At 36.6% G+C, this 19,233-nt stretch overlaps 1 protein-coding gene across 1 annotated transcript in view; it reads right to left on the bottom strand.

Annotated features, from left to right (window-relative positions):
* The window catches only part of SNX2 (sorting nexin 2), a 59,303-nt gene that overhangs the window by 24,569 nt on the left and 15,501 nt on the right, over window positions 1-19,233 (bottom strand). Inside the window, exons 3-6 of the mRNA XM_070412533.1 lie at window positions 13,980-14,143; window positions 12,165-12,231; window positions 11,801-11,844; window positions 10,214-10,355 (exon numbers count right to left, since the gene is read on the bottom strand). Of these exons, the coding sequence (XP_070268634.1) occupies window positions 10,214-10,355; window positions 11,801-11,844; window positions 12,165-12,231; window positions 13,980-14,143 (417 nt within the window). The remainder of the gene's footprint in view (window positions 1-10,213; window positions 10,356-11,800; window positions 11,845-12,164; window positions 12,232-13,979; window positions 14,144-19,233) is intronic.

Below are 19,233 nucleotides of genomic sequence, written 5' to 3'. Positions count from 1 at the left end.
GAGCAACCACAGCCTGAGAAGCCTCTGCCACCCAGAGAGCAGCCACTGAATGACTCAACATCTAGATATGTCAGTGAGATCAAACATGGGTAGACAAAGAAACCCCCCAAAGGAAAGAAAAGGAGGACTCGCCAGAAAAGCAGCTAAGTGATACAGAGGCATGCAACATGACAGAAAAAGAATTCAGAATAAGGGACCTAGAGTGCATAAACCAGATGGAGGAAAAAAATCAACAACATATGCAAGAAGCAAGAAGAAACAGATGAAAAAATCAATAACTTATATAAGAACCAAGAAGACATGAATAGCGATATAGCTGCAATAAAAAACACCATTGAAAGTATCAACAGTAGATGAGAAGTGGAGGACCGAATTAGTGAATTAGAAGACAAGGAAGCAAAACACACCCAAACTGAACTGCAATTGGAGAAAAAAATTAAAAGACAGGAGGAGAGCCTAAGGGAGCTTTGGGACAACATGAAACGAAACAACATACGAATAATAGGGGTGCCAGAACAACAGAAAGAGATACGAGGATTAGAAAACCTATTCGAAGAAATAATATCAGAAAACTTCCCTGAGGTGGGGAAGAAAAAAGTCACACAAGCACAGAGAGTCCCAAACAAGGTGAACCCGAAAAGACCCACACCAAGACACATCATAATTACCAAGGCAAATGTTCAGGACAAAGAGAGAATCTTACAGGCTGCAAGAGAGAGACGGAAAGTTACATACAAGGGATCTCCCATTAGATTATCAAGTGATTTCTCAATAGAAACACATCAGGCCAGAAAAGAATGGATGGAAATTTACAAAGTGATGCAAAGCAAAGGACTGAATCCAATAATACTCCATCCAGCAAGGCTATCATTCAAAATTGAAGGGGAAATAAGAAGCTTCACAGACAAAAAAAGGCTAAGGGAGTTTATCACCACCAAGGCAGCAATGCAAGAAATGCTAAAGGGACTGGTGTAAAAAGAAGAAATAAAAAGCTCAGAAAGAAAACAGCCACACACAAAAAGAAATGGCTACAAACAAGTACCTTTCAATAACTTTAAACGTAAAAGGACTAAATGCTCCAACCAAAAGACATCGAGTGGCTGAATGGATAAAAAAACATGACCCATACATTTGCTGTCTATAAGAGACCCACCTCATTAGAAGGGACTCACACAGACTGAAAGTGAAGGGATGGAAAAATATCTTTCAGGCAAATGGAAATGAAAAGAAAGCTGGGGTAGCAATACTTATATTGGACAAAATAGAGCTCAAAGTGAAGGCCATAACAAGAGATAAGGAAGGCCACTTCATAATACTAAAGGGATCAATACAACAAGAGGATATAACCCTGATAAACATATATGCACCCAACGCAGGAGCACCCAAACACATAATAAAATTCCTGGAAGATATCAAAGGAGAGATTGACAACAATACAATCATACGAGGGGACTTTAATACACTATAGACATCACTGGATAAATCCTCTAGAGAAACAATCAGCAAAAAAACAGCAATCCTAAATGACTCAATAGATCAGATGGACTTAATTGACATCTCCAGAACACTTCACCCCAAAGCCGCGGAATATACATTCTACTCAAGTGCTCATAGGACACATTCAAAAATAGACCACATATTGGGTCACAAACAAAGTCTCCCCAAATTCAAGAAGATTGAACTCATACCAAGCATCTTCTCAGACCACGATGGCAAAATATTAGAAATAAACTACAATAAAAACAACCGAAAATACTCAAACACTTGGAAGCTGAATAGCATGTTATTAAATATTGATTGGGTTACCAATGAGATCAAAGAAGAAATTAAAAACATCCTGGAAACTAATGACAATGAAAACACAACAATCCAAAACCTATGGGACACAATGAAAGCAGTCCTGAGGGGGAAGTTTATAGTTCTACAGGCCTATCTCAAAAAACAAGAAAAAATGGTAGTAAATCATCTAACTCTACAACTCAAAGAATTAGAAAGAGAGCAACAAGAAAACCCCAGAGTGAGCACAAGGAAGGAGATAATAAAGATTAGAGCAGAAATAAATGACATAGAGACCAAAAAAACAATACAGAAAATCAATGAAACCAAGAGCTGGTTCTTTGAAAGGATAAACAAGATTGACAAACCTCTAGCCAGGCTCACCAAGAAGCAAAGAGAGAGGACCCAAATAAACAAAATCAGAAATGATAGAGGCAAAATAACAACAGACCCCACAGAAATACAAATGATTGTTAAAAAATACTATGGACAACTCTACTCCAACAATCTAGACAACCTGGAGGAAATGGACAAATTCCTAGAAAAATACAACATTCCAAAACTCAAGCAGGAAGAATCTAAAAATCTCAATAGGCCAATAACTATGGAAGAAATTGAAGCAGTCACCAAAAAGCTTCCAGCAAACACAAGCCCAGGACCAGACGGCTTCACAGGGGAGTTTTACCAAACATTCAAGGAAGAACTAAAACCTATTCTCCTCAGACTACTACAAAAAATGCAAGAGGAAGGAACACTTCCAAGCTCATTCTATGAAGCCAGCATCACCCTAATACCAAAACCAGGTAAAGACAACACAATGAAAGAGAATTACAGGCCAATATCCCTCATGAACATAGATGCCAAAATCCTCAACAAAATCTTAGCAAATCGGATCCAGCAGTACATCAGAAAGATCATACACCATGACCAAGTAGGATTTATCCCAGAGATGCAAGGATGGTACAATATCCGCAAATCAATAAACGTGATATATCACATAAACAAATTGAAAGAAAAAAAACCACATAGTCATATCAATTGATGGAGAAAAAGCATTTGACAAAATCCAACACCCATTTTTGATAAAAACTCTCAGCATGGTGGGAATAGAAGGATCATACCTCAAAATAATAAAAGCCATATATGACAAGCCCACAGCCAACATCATACTCAATGGACAAAAACTAACACCATTTCCCCTAAGAAGAGGAACAAGATAGGCATGCCCACTCTCACTACTTCTGTTCAACTTAGTACTGGAAGTATTAGCCATTGCAATCAGACAAGAAGAAATAAAAGGCATCCAAATTGGAAAAGAGGAAGTAAAATTGCCCTTATTTGCAGATGACATGATATTATACATACAAAACCCTAAAGACTCCATCAAAAAACTACTAGACTTAATACATGAATTTGGCAATGTAGCAGGATAAAAAATTAACCCCAAGAAATCTGAGGCATTTCTATACACCAATAGTGAATTTTCAGAAAGAGAGATTATAAAAACAATCCCATTTACCATCACACCAAAAAAATTAAGCTACCTAGAAAGGAACTTAACTAAGGAGGTAAAAGACCTCTACTCAGAAAACTACAGGACGTTGAAAAAAGAGATAGAGGAAGACATAAACAGATGGAAGAACATACCGTGTTCATGGATTGCTAGAATCAACATCATTAAAATGTCCATACTACCCAAAGCAATCTATAAATTCAACGCACTTCCCATTAAAATACCAACAGCATATTTCACAGGCCTAAAACGAACTCTCCAAAAATTCATCTGGAATAAAAAAAGACCCCGAATACCTGTAGTGATCCTGAGAAAGAACAAAGTAGGTGGGATCTCAATACCAGATATCATGCTGTATTACAAAGCCACTGTTCTCAAAACTGCCTGGTACTGGCACAAGAACAGACATAGAATAGAATAGAGAGTCCAGAAATCGGCCCGAACCAATATGCTCAATTAATATTTGACAAAGGAGTCAAGATAGTCTCTTCAATAAATGGTGTTGGGATAACTGGATAGATACATGCAAAAAAATGAAACTAGACCACCAACTTAGACCATACACAAAAATAAACTCAAAATGGATAAAAGACTTAAATGTACAACGAGAAACCATAAAAATTCTACAAGAATCCAAAGGCAACAAAATCTCAGACATATGCCGAAGCAATTTCTTCACTGATACAGCTCCTAGGGCACTTGAAACTAAAGAGAAAATGAACAAATGGGACTACATCAAAATAAAAAGCTTCTGCACAGCAAAAGAAACCATCAACAAAACAACAAGAAAGCCCACTGCGTGGGAAAACATATTTGCCAATGTCATATCTGATAAGGGCCTAATCTCCAAAATTTATAGGGAACTCATACAACTTAACAAAAAGAAGATAAACAATCCAATCAAAAAATGGGCAAAGGATCTAAATAGACACCTTTCAAAAGAGGACATTCAGAAAGCCAAGAGACATATGAAAACATGCTCAAAGTCACTAATCATCCGAGAGATGCAAATCAAAACAACAATGAGGTACCATCTCACACCTGTAAGACTGGCTATCATCAACAAATCAACAAAGGACAAGTGCTGGAGAGGATGTGGAGAAAAAGGAACACTCGTGCACTGCTGGTGGGAATGCAGACTGGTGCAGCCACTATGGAAGACGGTATGGAGTTTCCTCAAAAAACTAAAAATGGAACTCCCATTTGACCCTGTGATCCCACTTCTAGGAATATATCCCAAGAAACCAGAAACACCAATCAGAAAGGATATATGCACCCATATGTTCATGGCAGCACAATTCACCATAGCTAAGATCTGGAAACAGCCTAAGTGCCCATCAGTAGATGAATGGATTAGAAAACTGTGGTACATCTACACGATGGAATACTATGCTGCTGTAAAAAAGAAGGAACTCTTACCATTTGCAACGGCATGGATGGAACTGGAGAGCATTATGCTAAGTGAAATAAGCCAGTCAATGAAGGAAAAATACCACATGATCTCACTCATTCATGGATAATAAAGAACATCATAAACTTATGAACAAAAATAGATACAGAGGTAGAGCTGCCTCAAACAGACTGTCAAACTGCAGTGGGAAGGCCGAGGAGGGTAGGGGGGCATAAAGGGGGGGTAAGAAATCAACCGAAGGACTTATATGCATGCATATAAGCATAACCAATGGACATAAGACACTGGGGGGTAGGGGAGGCCAGGGGATTGTCAAGGGTGGTGGAAAAAAGGAGACATATGTAATACCCTTTGTAATACTTTAAGCAATAAAAAAAAAATCATGTAATTCTTACTCAGGTTGGCATATCTGGTAAATAAACATATCACCTATGAATGTTCTATTTAACTTAATTCCTCTGAAATATAATAGTTTGAAAAAGAACACTCAGACATCTATCGTGAATGGACTACATGATGTGGGATGTTAATTATTTCACATATTGTTTCCCTGAAAAAAAACCTTACAAAGATATAGTTCTTCTTTTATTCCCTTAGAGAATCTTCTGCTCATGCTATTTCCTATCGATAATCTTTATAAGCCATTGTGAGGAGACAAAAAAAAAAAAAAAAAAAAAGCCTTACTCTAACCAGTTACCTTTTAAAACTTTTCAACTTTGTTGCTGTTTTCAAAAAGCTTACTGAAATGCTGTTTTTAAGTCAACTAAGGTTTTATAAAAGTGCAGTAACTGCTGTGTGCTAAAAGACTCCTCTACTTTCTGTGGCAGTTCTAACTTCCCAGCAAAGAAGTTACTACTCTTACTCCACTACCCCATTATCATTGTTTGTTATTTGAAAACCACTTAGTCTTAGTATGTAATTAAAGAATCTCCATACCTTAAATTTTTCTTAGACAATGTATTCATTTTTACTTAAAAAAAAAATTATAAACAATATGAAATTATAAAATGAACATTTTTCTTCTACTTGGTTGGCTGCCAGGAAGCTCAGAGATCAATTTCTAACCCACCTTTAATAACTGTTCAGACTTTTGCACACATTTTGAGGGAACTTTATATTGGCTTCATCTTACTATTTGAAAATTATTTTTCTTGCTAAGCTCTTTCTTTATATCTTTTTAAAAGATATATTAGACCATTCTACAATCACATAGCATTAGATTTTTTTTTTTAAACCAGAAAGTTTTCTATTTTAGGTAAAAAATAAAGGCAAACCATAATTGTATTGAAAAAAACACAACATACTAAATAAAATTAGAAGCAGAATAGAATAACGGTTAAGAATATAAACCCTGGAGGAAGATGGCCACCTGGCATTTAAAACTCAGCTCTGCTTCTTGGTAGCTGTATGACATGAGGCATGTTACCTAGCCTTGATGAACCTTAGCTTCCTTACCTATTCAATAAGCACAATAGTAAGTTAACCTAAAGTTGTTGTGAAGATCAAATGAAAATGCAAATAAATTATAATTTAACTGATAGTCTTACAATTTAATGGACTATCTATGAATAATATGAACATAACTGTGTCACTGTCCCATAGTACCCTTTGAAAGCTATCAAAATCAATGTCAGAAAAGAATGCTCTAAAGATATAATTTCTTAATTGTATTTTGAATTTATATGTGCTATTTATTATACTGCAATCATTTGTGGAAGGTTGAAGATTATTGAGAGAAAATATTAGTTTGAAACACAATAACTTGAATATGAAAATTTAGTTTTTACATCTTTCCTTTTTAGTCAATGTTTAAAGACTACACTAGCATATCTAGCCACCAAAATGAGAGAAATGATTTGTTTTTCCTCTTTTGGTGTATAAAAATAGTTGTACAACTTAAAAGTCAAAGGAAAAAACCCAATATTAATAATAAGTAATTTATGATGGATAAAACTTAAGTTCCCTACATAGATAGTAGAATGCCAGAAGATACCATTGTGGTATTTTAGAGAAGAGGAAAATAAGATTAGTAATTAGATCAAAAGTTCTCAAAGTGTAGTCAGAATACCTGGAAGATTTCAGAGATACTTTTTTAGGGGAAAGAAGGTAGTGCACAAAAGCCTATTTTTATAAAAATACTAAACTGTTATTTGTCTTTCTTACTCTCATTCTTTCATGAAAGTTCCATAAGTTTTACAAAGATTATATGTGTTATATCACAACAGGATGAGTACAGAAGCAGATATGAGAATATCGCTATCTTCTATTAAGCCAGAAATTAAAGAAATTTGCAAAGTTGTTGAACAAAAACAAAAAAGCAAGCTGCTCTTATTCATTTTTGTGTTACAAAAATTATTTTTCACAAAAATTTTACTTGTTAACAGGTAATGAAATTTATTATTTTTAATGAATAGATACAATTTTAAAACATTCCCATATAATAAATATCAATATATCCCACAAAAGTAAAAGCTCTTTAAGAGTTCTCAATAAATTTGAATATTAAGTATTGAGGTTAAGAAGTTGAAGAACTGCACTAGATTTTTAAAAAAATGTTTCTATTGATTTTTATTTTTTTTTATTTAGTTTAATCCTCACCTAAGGATATTTTTCCATTGATTTTTTAGAGAGAGTGGAAGAGAGAGGGAAAGGCAGAGAACTACAGATGTGAGAGAAGCACATCAACTGGTTGCCTCCTACACACGCCCTGCCTAGGGCCTGGGTCCAGGAGAAGCCTGCAACCAAGGTACAAGCCCTTGACCAGAATCGAACCCAGAACCCTTTGGTCCCTAGGCCGATGCTCTCTCTATCCACTGAGCCAAACTGGCCAGGGCACAACTAGATTTTTGAATTTAAAAAAAGAGAGAAAAAAATAACAAATCCATTCAAATATATCAGATTTCAAAATCATAAAAGATAAAATTGTCCTTCAAATGCTTGAAAAAAGTAAAATAATAATTTAAAGATCAGAAAAATTCAGTTTAGAATATTTTTCAGAAAAATAATCTTACGTATAAAGAAATATAAAGGTGAATAAAAACCTATGACTAAAAGGATTAAAAAAAAATACTACAAAATTTTGAGAGATGACATGTCTTAATGGTGAGACAATAGAGGTTCTCCTCTTTTGTAATTTTCTGCATATTCTTAACTAAGCCTTTATTATTTGTATAAATAACAATGTTTTTAAACATTATATTGAGGTTATGAAATAAACTGCATTTAAATAGCGAGGCTAGATCAAATCTTTTTGAACAATATATAGCTGAGAGCCAAACATCCCTTAGAAAACATTATTGATATGCTAATAATATTAAACACCCTCTGAGTGTTACTTAGTAATATGGAACTCTAAAAGGGGTTTTAAATTGCTTTCAACTTGGCAAATTCTGACCCAATATTAACATCATTGTATTAGCTTATACAGTCTTAGGTTGATGAATAATTGTCATAAATGGAATATTTAAATTCAGTATTTTTACATATTATGAGATGTCATGATAGCAAATGATCATGAAATCTACAAATTTATAGTTATAATTAAAATAGTAACAGTAGCAAAAAAGGACAGGAGAGAGATCGAAGATGGCGGCATAGGTAAACACCGGAGATTGCCGCCGTAAACAACCACTTCAAAAATACAACTAAAAGTCGGAACGGACATCAACCAGAACCACAGGAAGGCTGGCTGAGGAGAGACTCTTCAACTAGAAGCAAAAACAACAGCATTCCGACGCTCAGAGGAGGCGTAGTGTGGAAAATTTAAAGGTACGGTGGTGGTGCGGTGGTGAGGTGGTGCGCACGCAAAGCGGGCTGGCAGCTGAGGGCGCGGTTGTCGTTTTCAATCAGGAGTGAGTCTCAGACTCTGGGCTACAGATCCGGGCGAGTCTCTAGGGACCCAGACTCAAACGGGAGAAGCGGGGCTGTCTGGCTACGGCCCCTCCGAGGTTTGCAGCGGTTGCTGGGACAGAGAGGCAGAACCCCTGGGGACGGACTGAGAGCAGCCATAGCGGCTCCCTCCCCCCGCCCTGTTGATCCCGCCCGCCCAAGCCCTGCGCACAGCCATTTGCCAATCGCCTCAGGCAAAGGCTGGATTAGCGCCTCCCCAGAAGACAGACGTTTTCCGCACAGCTGATTCCTACAGCCAGTCGGCCTGGTGGTCAAATCCCTCTAGTGTTAACTACAACAATTAAGGCTTGGCTAGAACAAGACTGCGCACAGAGACCACAAGGGGGTGCACCAAGAAAGCATAAAAGATGCGGAGACAAAAAAACATGACAGAAATGGAGGATATGGAGCTAAGAATCGCAATTTTGAGGGCTTGCCATAAATTTGTGCAGAGCCTCACGAAAACTAATGAGACCCTCGATGCTACGATAAAGAAATTAGAAAGTAAGCACACACGGACTGAAATAAAGAATATTATACCCAATAGCAGACCAGAGGAGCTCAAGAATCAAACCAAAGATTCGACAAAAAACACCCAATTGGAAAAGCAAAATGAAAAAAGAATCCGAAAGTGTGAAGATAGTGTAAGGAGCCTCTGGGACAGCTTTAAGCGGTCTAATATCAGAATTATTGGAGTGCCAGAAGATGAGAGACAGCAAGATATTGAAAACCTATTTCAAGAAATAATGGCAGAAAACTTCCCCCACCTGGAGAAAGAAATGGACTTACAGGTTCAAGAAGCGCAGAGAACCCCAAACAAAAGGAATCCAAAGAGGACCACACCAAGACACATCATCATTAAAATGCCAAGAGCAAAAGACAAAGAGAAAATCTTAAAAGCAGCAAGAGAAAGAGGCTCAATTACCTACAAGGGAATACCCATACGACTATCAGCTGATTTCTCAACAGAAACTTTGCAGGCCAGAAGGGAATGGCAAGAAATATTCAAAGTGCTGAATACCAAGAACCTACAACCAAGATTACTTTATCCAGCAAAGCTATCATTCAGAATTGAAGGTCAGATAAAGAGCTTCACAGATAAGGAAAAGCTAAAGGAGTTCACCACCGCCAAACCAGTAATATATGAAATGCTGAAAGGTATCCTTTAAGAAGAGGAAGAAGAAGAAAAAGGTAAAGATACAAATTATGAACAACAAATATGCATCTATCAACAAATGAATCTAAGAATCAAGTGAATAAATAACCTGATGTACAGAATGAACTGGTGATTATAATAGAATCAGGGACATAGAAAGGGAATGGACTAACTATTCTTGGGGGGAAAAGGGGTGTGGGAGATGCGGGAAGTGACTGGACAAAAATCATGCACCTATGGATGAACACAGTGGGTGGGGAGTGAAGGTGGAGGGTGGGGTGGGAGCTGGAAGGAGGGGAGTTATGGGGGGAAAAAAGAGGAACAAATGTAATAATCTGAACAATAAAGATTTAAAAAAATTTTAAAAAATTAAAAAAAAAAAGAATAAAAAGGACATATTAAAAATCAAAAAAAAAAAAAAAATAGTAACAGTAACAAATAAAAGTTATTTTTTTAAATTCACACTTACCTACTATACTCTTTTCTGGAGCTGGTGGTACAATATAACCGACATGTAAATACTTGCTTGCTAACTTGCTATGCAAACCAAGAAAGTCACTAAATCTTCTTTTAACTGAAAATTCATTCTTACTGAACATGGAAAGAGAAGTCTACAAGTGAAAAAGAGGTATTTCAAATTCTAAATACTGAGCAATTATTCAGAAGTCAATGTCATATATAACTGTGAACATGCAAGTGTATACATCCACTGGTATACTTTATAAAAGAATCCAGAGTAGCTAATTTGGCATACAAATTGCTAACAAACGAAAAAAACCTAAATCATAGGTGTTTTTTATAGAATCTTAAGGGAACAGAAAATATTTGCTTTATTCATCTCATTGACTCTACTTATATTTATGCTAATAATTCTTAAATCTTTAACCTTACCTAGATCTCCTCTGAGCTTCAGTCCAACATATTGGAACGCTCAAGGAACACCTCCACTTAAATCTCACTGCCACCTCAAATTCACCATATTTTCCCCTCCTGGAACTTGTTTACTATTATACCTTAGTGTTTGGAAAATAGCCTGACCCTATGGTGTTTAATAAATATCTGTTCAATGAATTAACAAATCTCACCCCTGTCCACACAGTGTTCCTCCACTTGTACTGTCTTTTCTCCAGGATCCCTCCCTCATGCCTTACATCCAAGCCCTATAGATTCTACCTCCTACACAACTCAAGAAGCCTTTTATTTCACTCACCCCCAGAACCAATTCCTTATGTAAAGTGTTACTTCTCATAGCTAGGGTTCCTACAGACCATCTCTCTTCTTTTTAAGACTTAAAGACCTACAATCCTTTTTAAAATTGCAATGGCACCCTAGCTGGTTTGTCTCAGTGGATAGAGCATCAGCCTGCGCACTGAAGAGTCCCGGGTTCCATTCCAATCAAGGGCACATGCCCTATTTGTGGACTGGATCCCCAGTAGGGGGTGTGCAGGAGACAGCGATCAATGATTCTCTCTCATCACTGATGTTTCTATCTCTCTTCCTCTCTGAAGTCAATCAAAATATATTTTTAAAAAAATTGCAATGGTCTCTTAATTAGAAATCCTGACCTCTGCTTTGACACTCCCAATTCATACTGAGTCTCAGAGTTCTTTCTAAATCAAAAATTGAATTGTGCTATACTCTTATTTCAATCTCTTCAATGGCTCTCCATTATACTCAGGATGAAGTTCAAATTCCTTAAGGTGGCTGTTTATAATATAGGGAGGCTTATTGCTACACAATTCAATCAGGTACCACTTCTTGCAGATCCTAGAAGATACAATGCTTTCTTGACTTCTGGCTTTTATACAAGCAAATTCCTTTGCCTGGAACATGCTATTCTCATTTCTTCCTCCTATCTTTGTCTAATTAGGTCCCTTCCTGCATATTTTCAAAGAATACTCTACCAAACCACTCACAACTCAATGTAACAACCTATTTGCAATCTTTACTGGATGGTCACCTTGGTAAAAAAAAAATAAAAGGGATCACTTACACATTAATCACCCTTATACTATACTTAGAGGACTATTATTTTTTAAAGAAGCAAAAGACTCACCTTTGTTGTTACTCTATATGCCATGTAAGCATTCATGCCATCACCTGTAAGAAAAGTCAAATAATACTATTAAGAAAACATGAACTTAAGCACACACACACAAATGTAACTAAATGTGTGAGACAATGTGATTAACTTGACTGTGCTAATTTCATAATGTATATATACATTAAATCATCATCATCCTAAATATATACTATTTTTGTTAATTAGACCTCAATGAAGCTAAGAATACATAAAAATAAGAAGCAAAAGTCCCCCAAAGCTTAAAAATAAAAGTACCATTTAACACTGTAACAATGTATTTATTAACCAAGCTAATTTTCCAAAAAGAAGTAAAAAAATATAATAAATACTGACTCACCAACTTTCTCTGGATCTGATACACCAATTTCTATATCAAAAATATCTCCATTTGCTTCTTCTTCAATCTAGAAAAGATTTTTTTTTTTGGTGTTAAAGATTCCAATTTATATTACTGTAATAACACTAATCACTATAATTTTTATCATCTTTTACTAAGGTCACTGTCACACCAATCAATTTAAAAAGCCATTCAGAGTTGTTTTGGCTCAGCGGATAGAGCGTCGGCCTGTAGCCTGAAGGGTCCCGGGTTTGATTCCGGTCAAGGGCACATGCCCGGATTGGGGGCTCAATCCCCGAAGGGGGCATGCAGGAGGCAGCCAGTCAATGATTCTCTCTCAGCATTGATGTTTCTATCTCCCTCTCCCTCTTCTTTCCTTTCTGAAATCAATTAAAAAATAAAATTTAAAAAATTAAAAAGCCAATCAGCACTCCATTTGTAAAAAATAAAAGCTTTCGTATTTCCTGACTATGTAAAAACACACACACACAAAGAAATAGAAAAAGGATCATTTGGAAAAGTAAAACAAAATCTTGTGTTCTTGTAACTCCTTACATGAAGAAAATCCATTTTAGTCTTCTGTAGGAATACTGTGGATTTTTTTTCTATATATCAAATCTTCAGACTCAGGTTATTAAATTTAGCTTCTTCATTATTTTTAATAGTAGCATTTTTCAGTTCTATCTATTCTTTAATAAGCAGCAAGTAGCCATTACTTTTGCCAGTAGATTATTAGATACTTAAAGAAATTATTATACTAATAAGCAACTTTAGCATCCGGTTTCTTTAATTACATAGTAAATACATGTTCTTAAAGCCAATGAAAGCACTATAAGCTCACTGAAAAAAACAGTAAGAAAAATGATAATACTATGAGACTACAGAAGTACTTTTAATTTAAAATAAAAAATCCTAATAGCAACTCTGCAGGAAATTTTTATTATTCTCAAGCAGCACAGAAATTGTTAAATATTGCTAATTTTTAAAGCAATATTAAAGTCTAAAACCATCTAAAAGAAAAGTGAGTATTTTAACTATAATCTTTTTATTTCAAGGTTGTACTCTTATACAGTTTTAAAAGTTTCCGTATTTGAAATGTAGTACATATGAAGTATATAACTCCTAAGTGTACAGTTCAATAACTTTCACAAAGTAAACCTAGATCAAGAAACAAACAGTATCATTATACACCAATGGCCCTCTTATGCTTCCTCTCCAGTCAGAACCTATCCTCCAACCTGCTAACATAACTAATATTAACTGCATGCTTTTATCAAATAAAATTGCTCAAAATATCACTTTGTTGTAATTAAGTTTCAAAGCACTTTCATACATTATCTTATTTGATTAACACAGAACCTTGAGAGGCACAGATCATCACACAATCCCAAATGACAAACTCCTTGCCTTAAGAAGGAAAGTGGTTTTGCCCAGGTCGGTTAGAGCATTGTTCCATGCACCAAAAGGGTTGCAGGTTCAATTCCTGGTCAGGGCACAAACCCAGGTTGTGGGTTCAATCCCCAGTCGGTTGCATGTGGAAGGCAACTGATGGATGTTTCTCTCTCACATTAATGTTTCTCTCTCTCTCTTCAAAAGATATCTTCAGGTGAGGATTAAAAAATAAAAAATAAGGAAAGTGATTTGCCCAAGTTACTGGATTAAAAAGCTAAGTCACTAGACTCTTTAGTCCAATGTTCTTTTCCCAAAATGTCTATACAGCTTTGATTAGAAATGACTAACAGGAGAGTGATGTTGGTTGGGGAACAAAAAACTTAATAGTTACATATTAATTTAGAATACAATATCTTTCCATACCTCTTCCCTAGATCTATCAAAGATCACAGGAGCAGACATACTCTTTGATTCAATTCTGGGAGCAATGAGTGTAGTAGGGGTCACAGGTGTGACAGCAGGAGAAGGTTCAGAGGAGAGGATAGGTTCCCTTTCTGGACTGTCCAGAGAAACTTCTTCTGTGGCTTCTAGATACAAATTAAACAAGTCAGTTAAGGACACTGGTAACAAAACCCCAATAGTCTAGATAGCAGTTAATGAATTATGAAAAATCCTATATAATAAAAGGGTAATATGCAAATGGACTGAACGGCGGAACGACCGGTCGTTATGATGCACACTGACCACCAGGGTGCAGATGCTCAATGCAGGAGCTACCCCCTGGTGGTCAGTGCGCTCCCACAGGGGGAGTACCACTCAGCCAGAAGCTGGGCTCATGGCTGGGGAGCGTAGCGGTGCGGGGAGCCTCTCTCACCTCTGTGGCAGCGCTAAGAACCCCTTGGAGTATGTCCGACTGCCTGCTTAGGCCTGCTCCCTGGGCTGTCGGACATCCCCCAAGGAGGTCCCAAGAGGGTGCAGGCTGGTAAGGGGACACACCCCCCCCCTCCCCCAGTGCACGAATGTTGTGCACTGGGCCTCTAGTATTTTATACTTCCCACAAATAAATACCAAAATGTTATTTCTAAATAATTGTTATAATTTCATGAATCCTTCTTTAGTTGTCTATTAAAACTCTAAAACTAACAGTGACTTTGTTGATTTTAGGAAGAATTCCAGCAAAGTGAGCTTAAATATCTATACATAATCATCTAGTGGTAGGAATAAAGCTAGTAGGAAAGCAATTCATGTGGATAATTCCATCATCATTTGTGTTTAGATTTGTAATATATCTTATACTTGTGGTAACTTACCTTCCAAAATCTTTTATTCAGACTAACATTGATTATTTTATATATATATGTATATATATATAAACACAAACTTTACGGCAGAAAGCTGCCCAGAAATATCCCAACTGAGATTAAAAATTTGTTACAGAAAATTCTTTACAGATAGTAATCTAAAGCGATTAACTGCTAAAGATTACTGGATATTAGAATACATAAATATGACACAAAGCAAACAGGTGTTTAGATTTTAATTTAAAATGTTCATTCACTTAAAAAATCTGAAATTAAATGTATTTAAAGCCAAATCAAAAAATTACCTATAAGCTATGTAACACTGTGCTAGATGCAATGTAGAAACGCAAAGAAATGTAAAATATCATACCTGCCCTCAGGGAGTTTATAATCTAGTTGGGAAAACAAAACATAAGCATGTGGAATGTTAAATAATAATAAAAGACAAGTTATAAAAGTGAACAATAAAAAAAGAATGTTACAAGACATTTAATTGCTATATGAATTATAGACAAAGACTAAAATCTGAGCTGAGATGGGAGACAATACTTTAGGGTATGGAAAATCAGGAACAGTTTACAAAACTGATCAGAGAAGATTTGGATGGGTAGTGCTCCATGAAAATGAATAGCATAAGTAAAAAGCAAAGCCATAAAAATGAAAATTACAATTAGTGGCCAGGACTGCAAGGAAAATAAGATCAGACCACTTGTTTCTAATTGTAGGTTCTTAGATTCCTAGAGGTTTGAGAAGGTAATAATGGCAATCTGTGAGCCACTTTAATTTGGACATCTCAAAAAGCATACTAGAAATAAGGTAAATGTGTTAACATTTAAATGTAAACAATTGCATTTTATCAATCTACTCTTACTGGTTATCTCTTGTTGATGAGATCTTTATTTAGCACTGCTCTCTTTATTTTTTATATTAAAAATAAAAATAATAATAATCAAAATCCTTCAAACTATGGTAACCAGAGGAAGAAAATAGACTATAGATGTTGAATACACTATAGATGACCCTAACATAACAAATTAAAATCTTACATGCAACTTCAGGCTGTTAAGATTGCTAATATTTATACTTTTTTTTTAAAAAAAAATGAAACTAATAAGTAGTAAATATAAGAAAGAAAGGAAGAAATATCAAAGGTAGGAGGTGTAAGAGCTTTAATCTACAAACAAGTAAAACAACAAGCAGCAAACAAACAACAAAATAAAAAAAAATCAAGAAATCAAAATTCTCTGAAGGAGGTACTGTTACCGGCAACAAACCCATAGACAAAAAACTGTGAAAGACATTGTAACTTTATTAAGATATCAGTGCAGGTAATTCAAAGTCATTTTAACTTTTCAATCATATTTTACTTCACTGATAAATCAGGTTTTTGTATTCTTTGTACAGACTCTGATAAGCTGTTTCATAAACAAAATAAAAACTAAATATGATGTAAGTAACTAATATGGAGGGGGAAAATAAAAATAAATAGATACAAACCTAGGTTTAGCATGCTAATACATAGTCTACCTTAAATTCCTTCATGAATTTTTTTTAATCAAAAGTAAAGTAACATGCTATATGTTCATGAAGTTTAATTTAATTTAAAATAGACCTAAAGGTTCCAGAAGATGCCCCATAGGTACTAAGTATAAAGATTAACTTTTCTTTGGAAGAGATACTTTGAGGACAACCACAAATGTCAGCTAAGTAACAGTTTAAATATATGATAGACACCAGAGAATTTTTAAACAAAGGAATACTCATTAAACTTACAATTGGTATTATTTGATAAAAAAAAAAAATAAGTGAAATAAGCTAAGTATCCTGGCAGAAACAAGTTCTAAAAGTCTAAGACAATTCTAATATGCACACCCTCACTTACTCCTCTAGGACAGTTTCCTAAAGTATGCTCAGTGAAGTACAGTGCAGGATGTAACAAATGGTGGAGAGGGGCTCTGAAGCCAACCTTATTTGGTGAGCACTCTCTAAGTTAATAATAGCAACATATACATTTGAACTTTTTCTGATACCACTTCTGACATAACTAATATTTGAAATGGTACATAAAATGCACCAGCGTACATACCAATATAGTCTAATCCCCTTATGGTTTAAAAATCAAAATGGCTAAATCACTACAGCAATATCTATATTCTCTCCTCTGATATAGGGGAAATAAATTAAGTACATGGTCTTATTACTGGACAATAGTTTCACCATTCTGGTAACATTGCTACTCTCTACTATGGTTTCCTAGAACCAGACTCCTCCATAGAAGGGGGAATGAATGATATATCTACTTAAAGTCTTCTTAAATAAGATGCAAGTGTAGTATTAACTCATTCAAATAAAAATGATCAGATTATGACATGCAGCTGAGTTTAAGAAAAAAGATAAAGCATAAAAAGTGTTTGCAAATAACAAAGGAAACATATAACTATGTTTAGTGTTTAGTCCCTGTTTCTCTCTTTTCTTTTAAAACAAACATAGGCACTGACCATATTTGTATCACAAAATTTAGTACTAGAGGCCTGGTGCACAAAATTCGTGCGGGCGGCAGGGGGGGAGGCCTGCACTCTCTCCTATCCAGGACCCCTCAGGGGATGTTGGACTGCCTCTCCTAACCCAGAACCGCTGGCTCCTAAACTGCTCGCCTGCTTGCCTGCCTGATTGCCCCTAACGGCCTCTGTCTCACCCTGAACCCGGAACCCAGGATTCCCTCCTCTGGCCGGTTGCCGGCACCTGGGAAACGGGCTTCCCTCCCTCTGGCTTGCTGCAGGCACCCAGGACCAGGGCCGGCCACAGCCACAGGGGACCGTGGGCGGGCGGCTTTGCCTGAGCTGCAGGTGCAGGTACAACCATTGTCGCCCAGGACCACGGGGCAGGCAGCTTGTCCCTCTCCTGGGCTGCAGGCACAGCCACTGGCACCTGGGACCGGGGAGCAGGCGGCTTGTCCCTCTCCCAGGCCGCAGCCTGGCTGGTCCCCATTCCTCTCTCCTTAGTGTTGAGTGTCTGAGCCGTTACGGTGTGATGATGTGACAACCATTTGCATACTAGCTCTTTATTATATAGGATAGACTTGCTAGACAGACTAAAACATAAAAAAAGATTTTTCTAATCAAGCTAAGTGGGCAAATAAATATCACTGTTTAGTCCTCATGTGGCAAACTGCACACTGCAAAAAAATCCAAAATCCTCATTCCTTGTGCTCATGTGTATGCGCGTGTACACACACACACACACGCGTTTCAGCATTTTATGTGACTTTAAGGTAAAAGAGTCTTTAATAAAATGGGTAATACAAAACTTCTATACATGACCCTATATTAGAAAAGGAATACACTCAATTTTAGATTAATACTGCCTATTTTAGTAGAGAAAGGAGTCAACTTTTAGAACAAAACAAATGCTATGAAAAAGCTTTTAAGGACTCCCTGGGAAAAGTCCACGAAAGGAAAGAAACAAAAGAACTTTACAACTTTATTTAACTATGATTTTTCTCTAAGTTGTTAGGTAGCTATAAAAAAGGAGGGATATGATTGGTATCCTATATAATAAAAGGCTAATATGCAAATCAACCGAATGGCAGAACGACCAGTCGCTATGATGCACACTGACCATCAGGGGGCAGACGCTCAATGCAGGAGCTGCCCCTGGTGGTCTGTGTTCCCACAGGGGGAGCGCCACTCAGCCAGAAGCCAGGATCACTGCTGGAGAGCACAGTGGTGGTGGTGGGAGCCTCTCCTACCTCTGCAGCAGCGCTAAGGATGTCTGACTGCCGGCTTATGTCTTCTCCCCATGGGGAGCAGGCCAAAGCCATTAGTCAGACATCCCCCGAGGGAACCTGGATTGTGAAAGGACGAAGGCCAGGCTAAGGGACCCCCTTCCCTCAGTGCACGAATTTTGTGCACTGGACCTCTAGTTTGGTATAATATTTTAAATTATCTGACATGCTAAAATACATAAATTCATTTACAGTGAAAACTTCTTTTTATTTTTTTCACTATCTTGGATACTTCATATAAGTGGAATCATGCAGAATTTGCACTGCAACTGGCTTCTTTCTTTCTTTTTTCTTTTTTTTAAATGTATATGTACTGATTATAGAGAAGAAAGGAGAGAGATGGAAACATCAATAAGAGAGAATCATTGATCGGCTACCTCCTACATGCCCCCCACTGGGGATCAAGCCCTCAACCTAAGCACGTGCCCTTGACCAGCATCGAACCTGGGACCCATCAGTCCATAGATAGACGCTCTATACTGAACCAAACCGGCTAGGGCTACAGTGAAAACTTTTCATGGAGCTAACCAATCAAGAACTTATATAGATCTTTGTGACGGAGGACTATTATCTTCAACATAATTGTATAAAA

This window comes from Myotis yumanensis, unplaced genomic scaffold (genome assembly GCF_028538775.1).
Source record: "Myotis yumanensis isolate MYYU_CA2020_CCGP unplaced genomic scaffold, mMyoYum1.0.hap1 SCAF_4, whole genome shotgun sequence".
Lineage (NCBI taxonomy): Eukaryota > Metazoa > Chordata > Mammalia > Chiroptera > Vespertilionidae > Myotis > Myotis yumanensis.
Note: the sequence above shows the minus strand (reverse complement) of the source record. Positions and strands in the feature narration are given on the sequence as shown.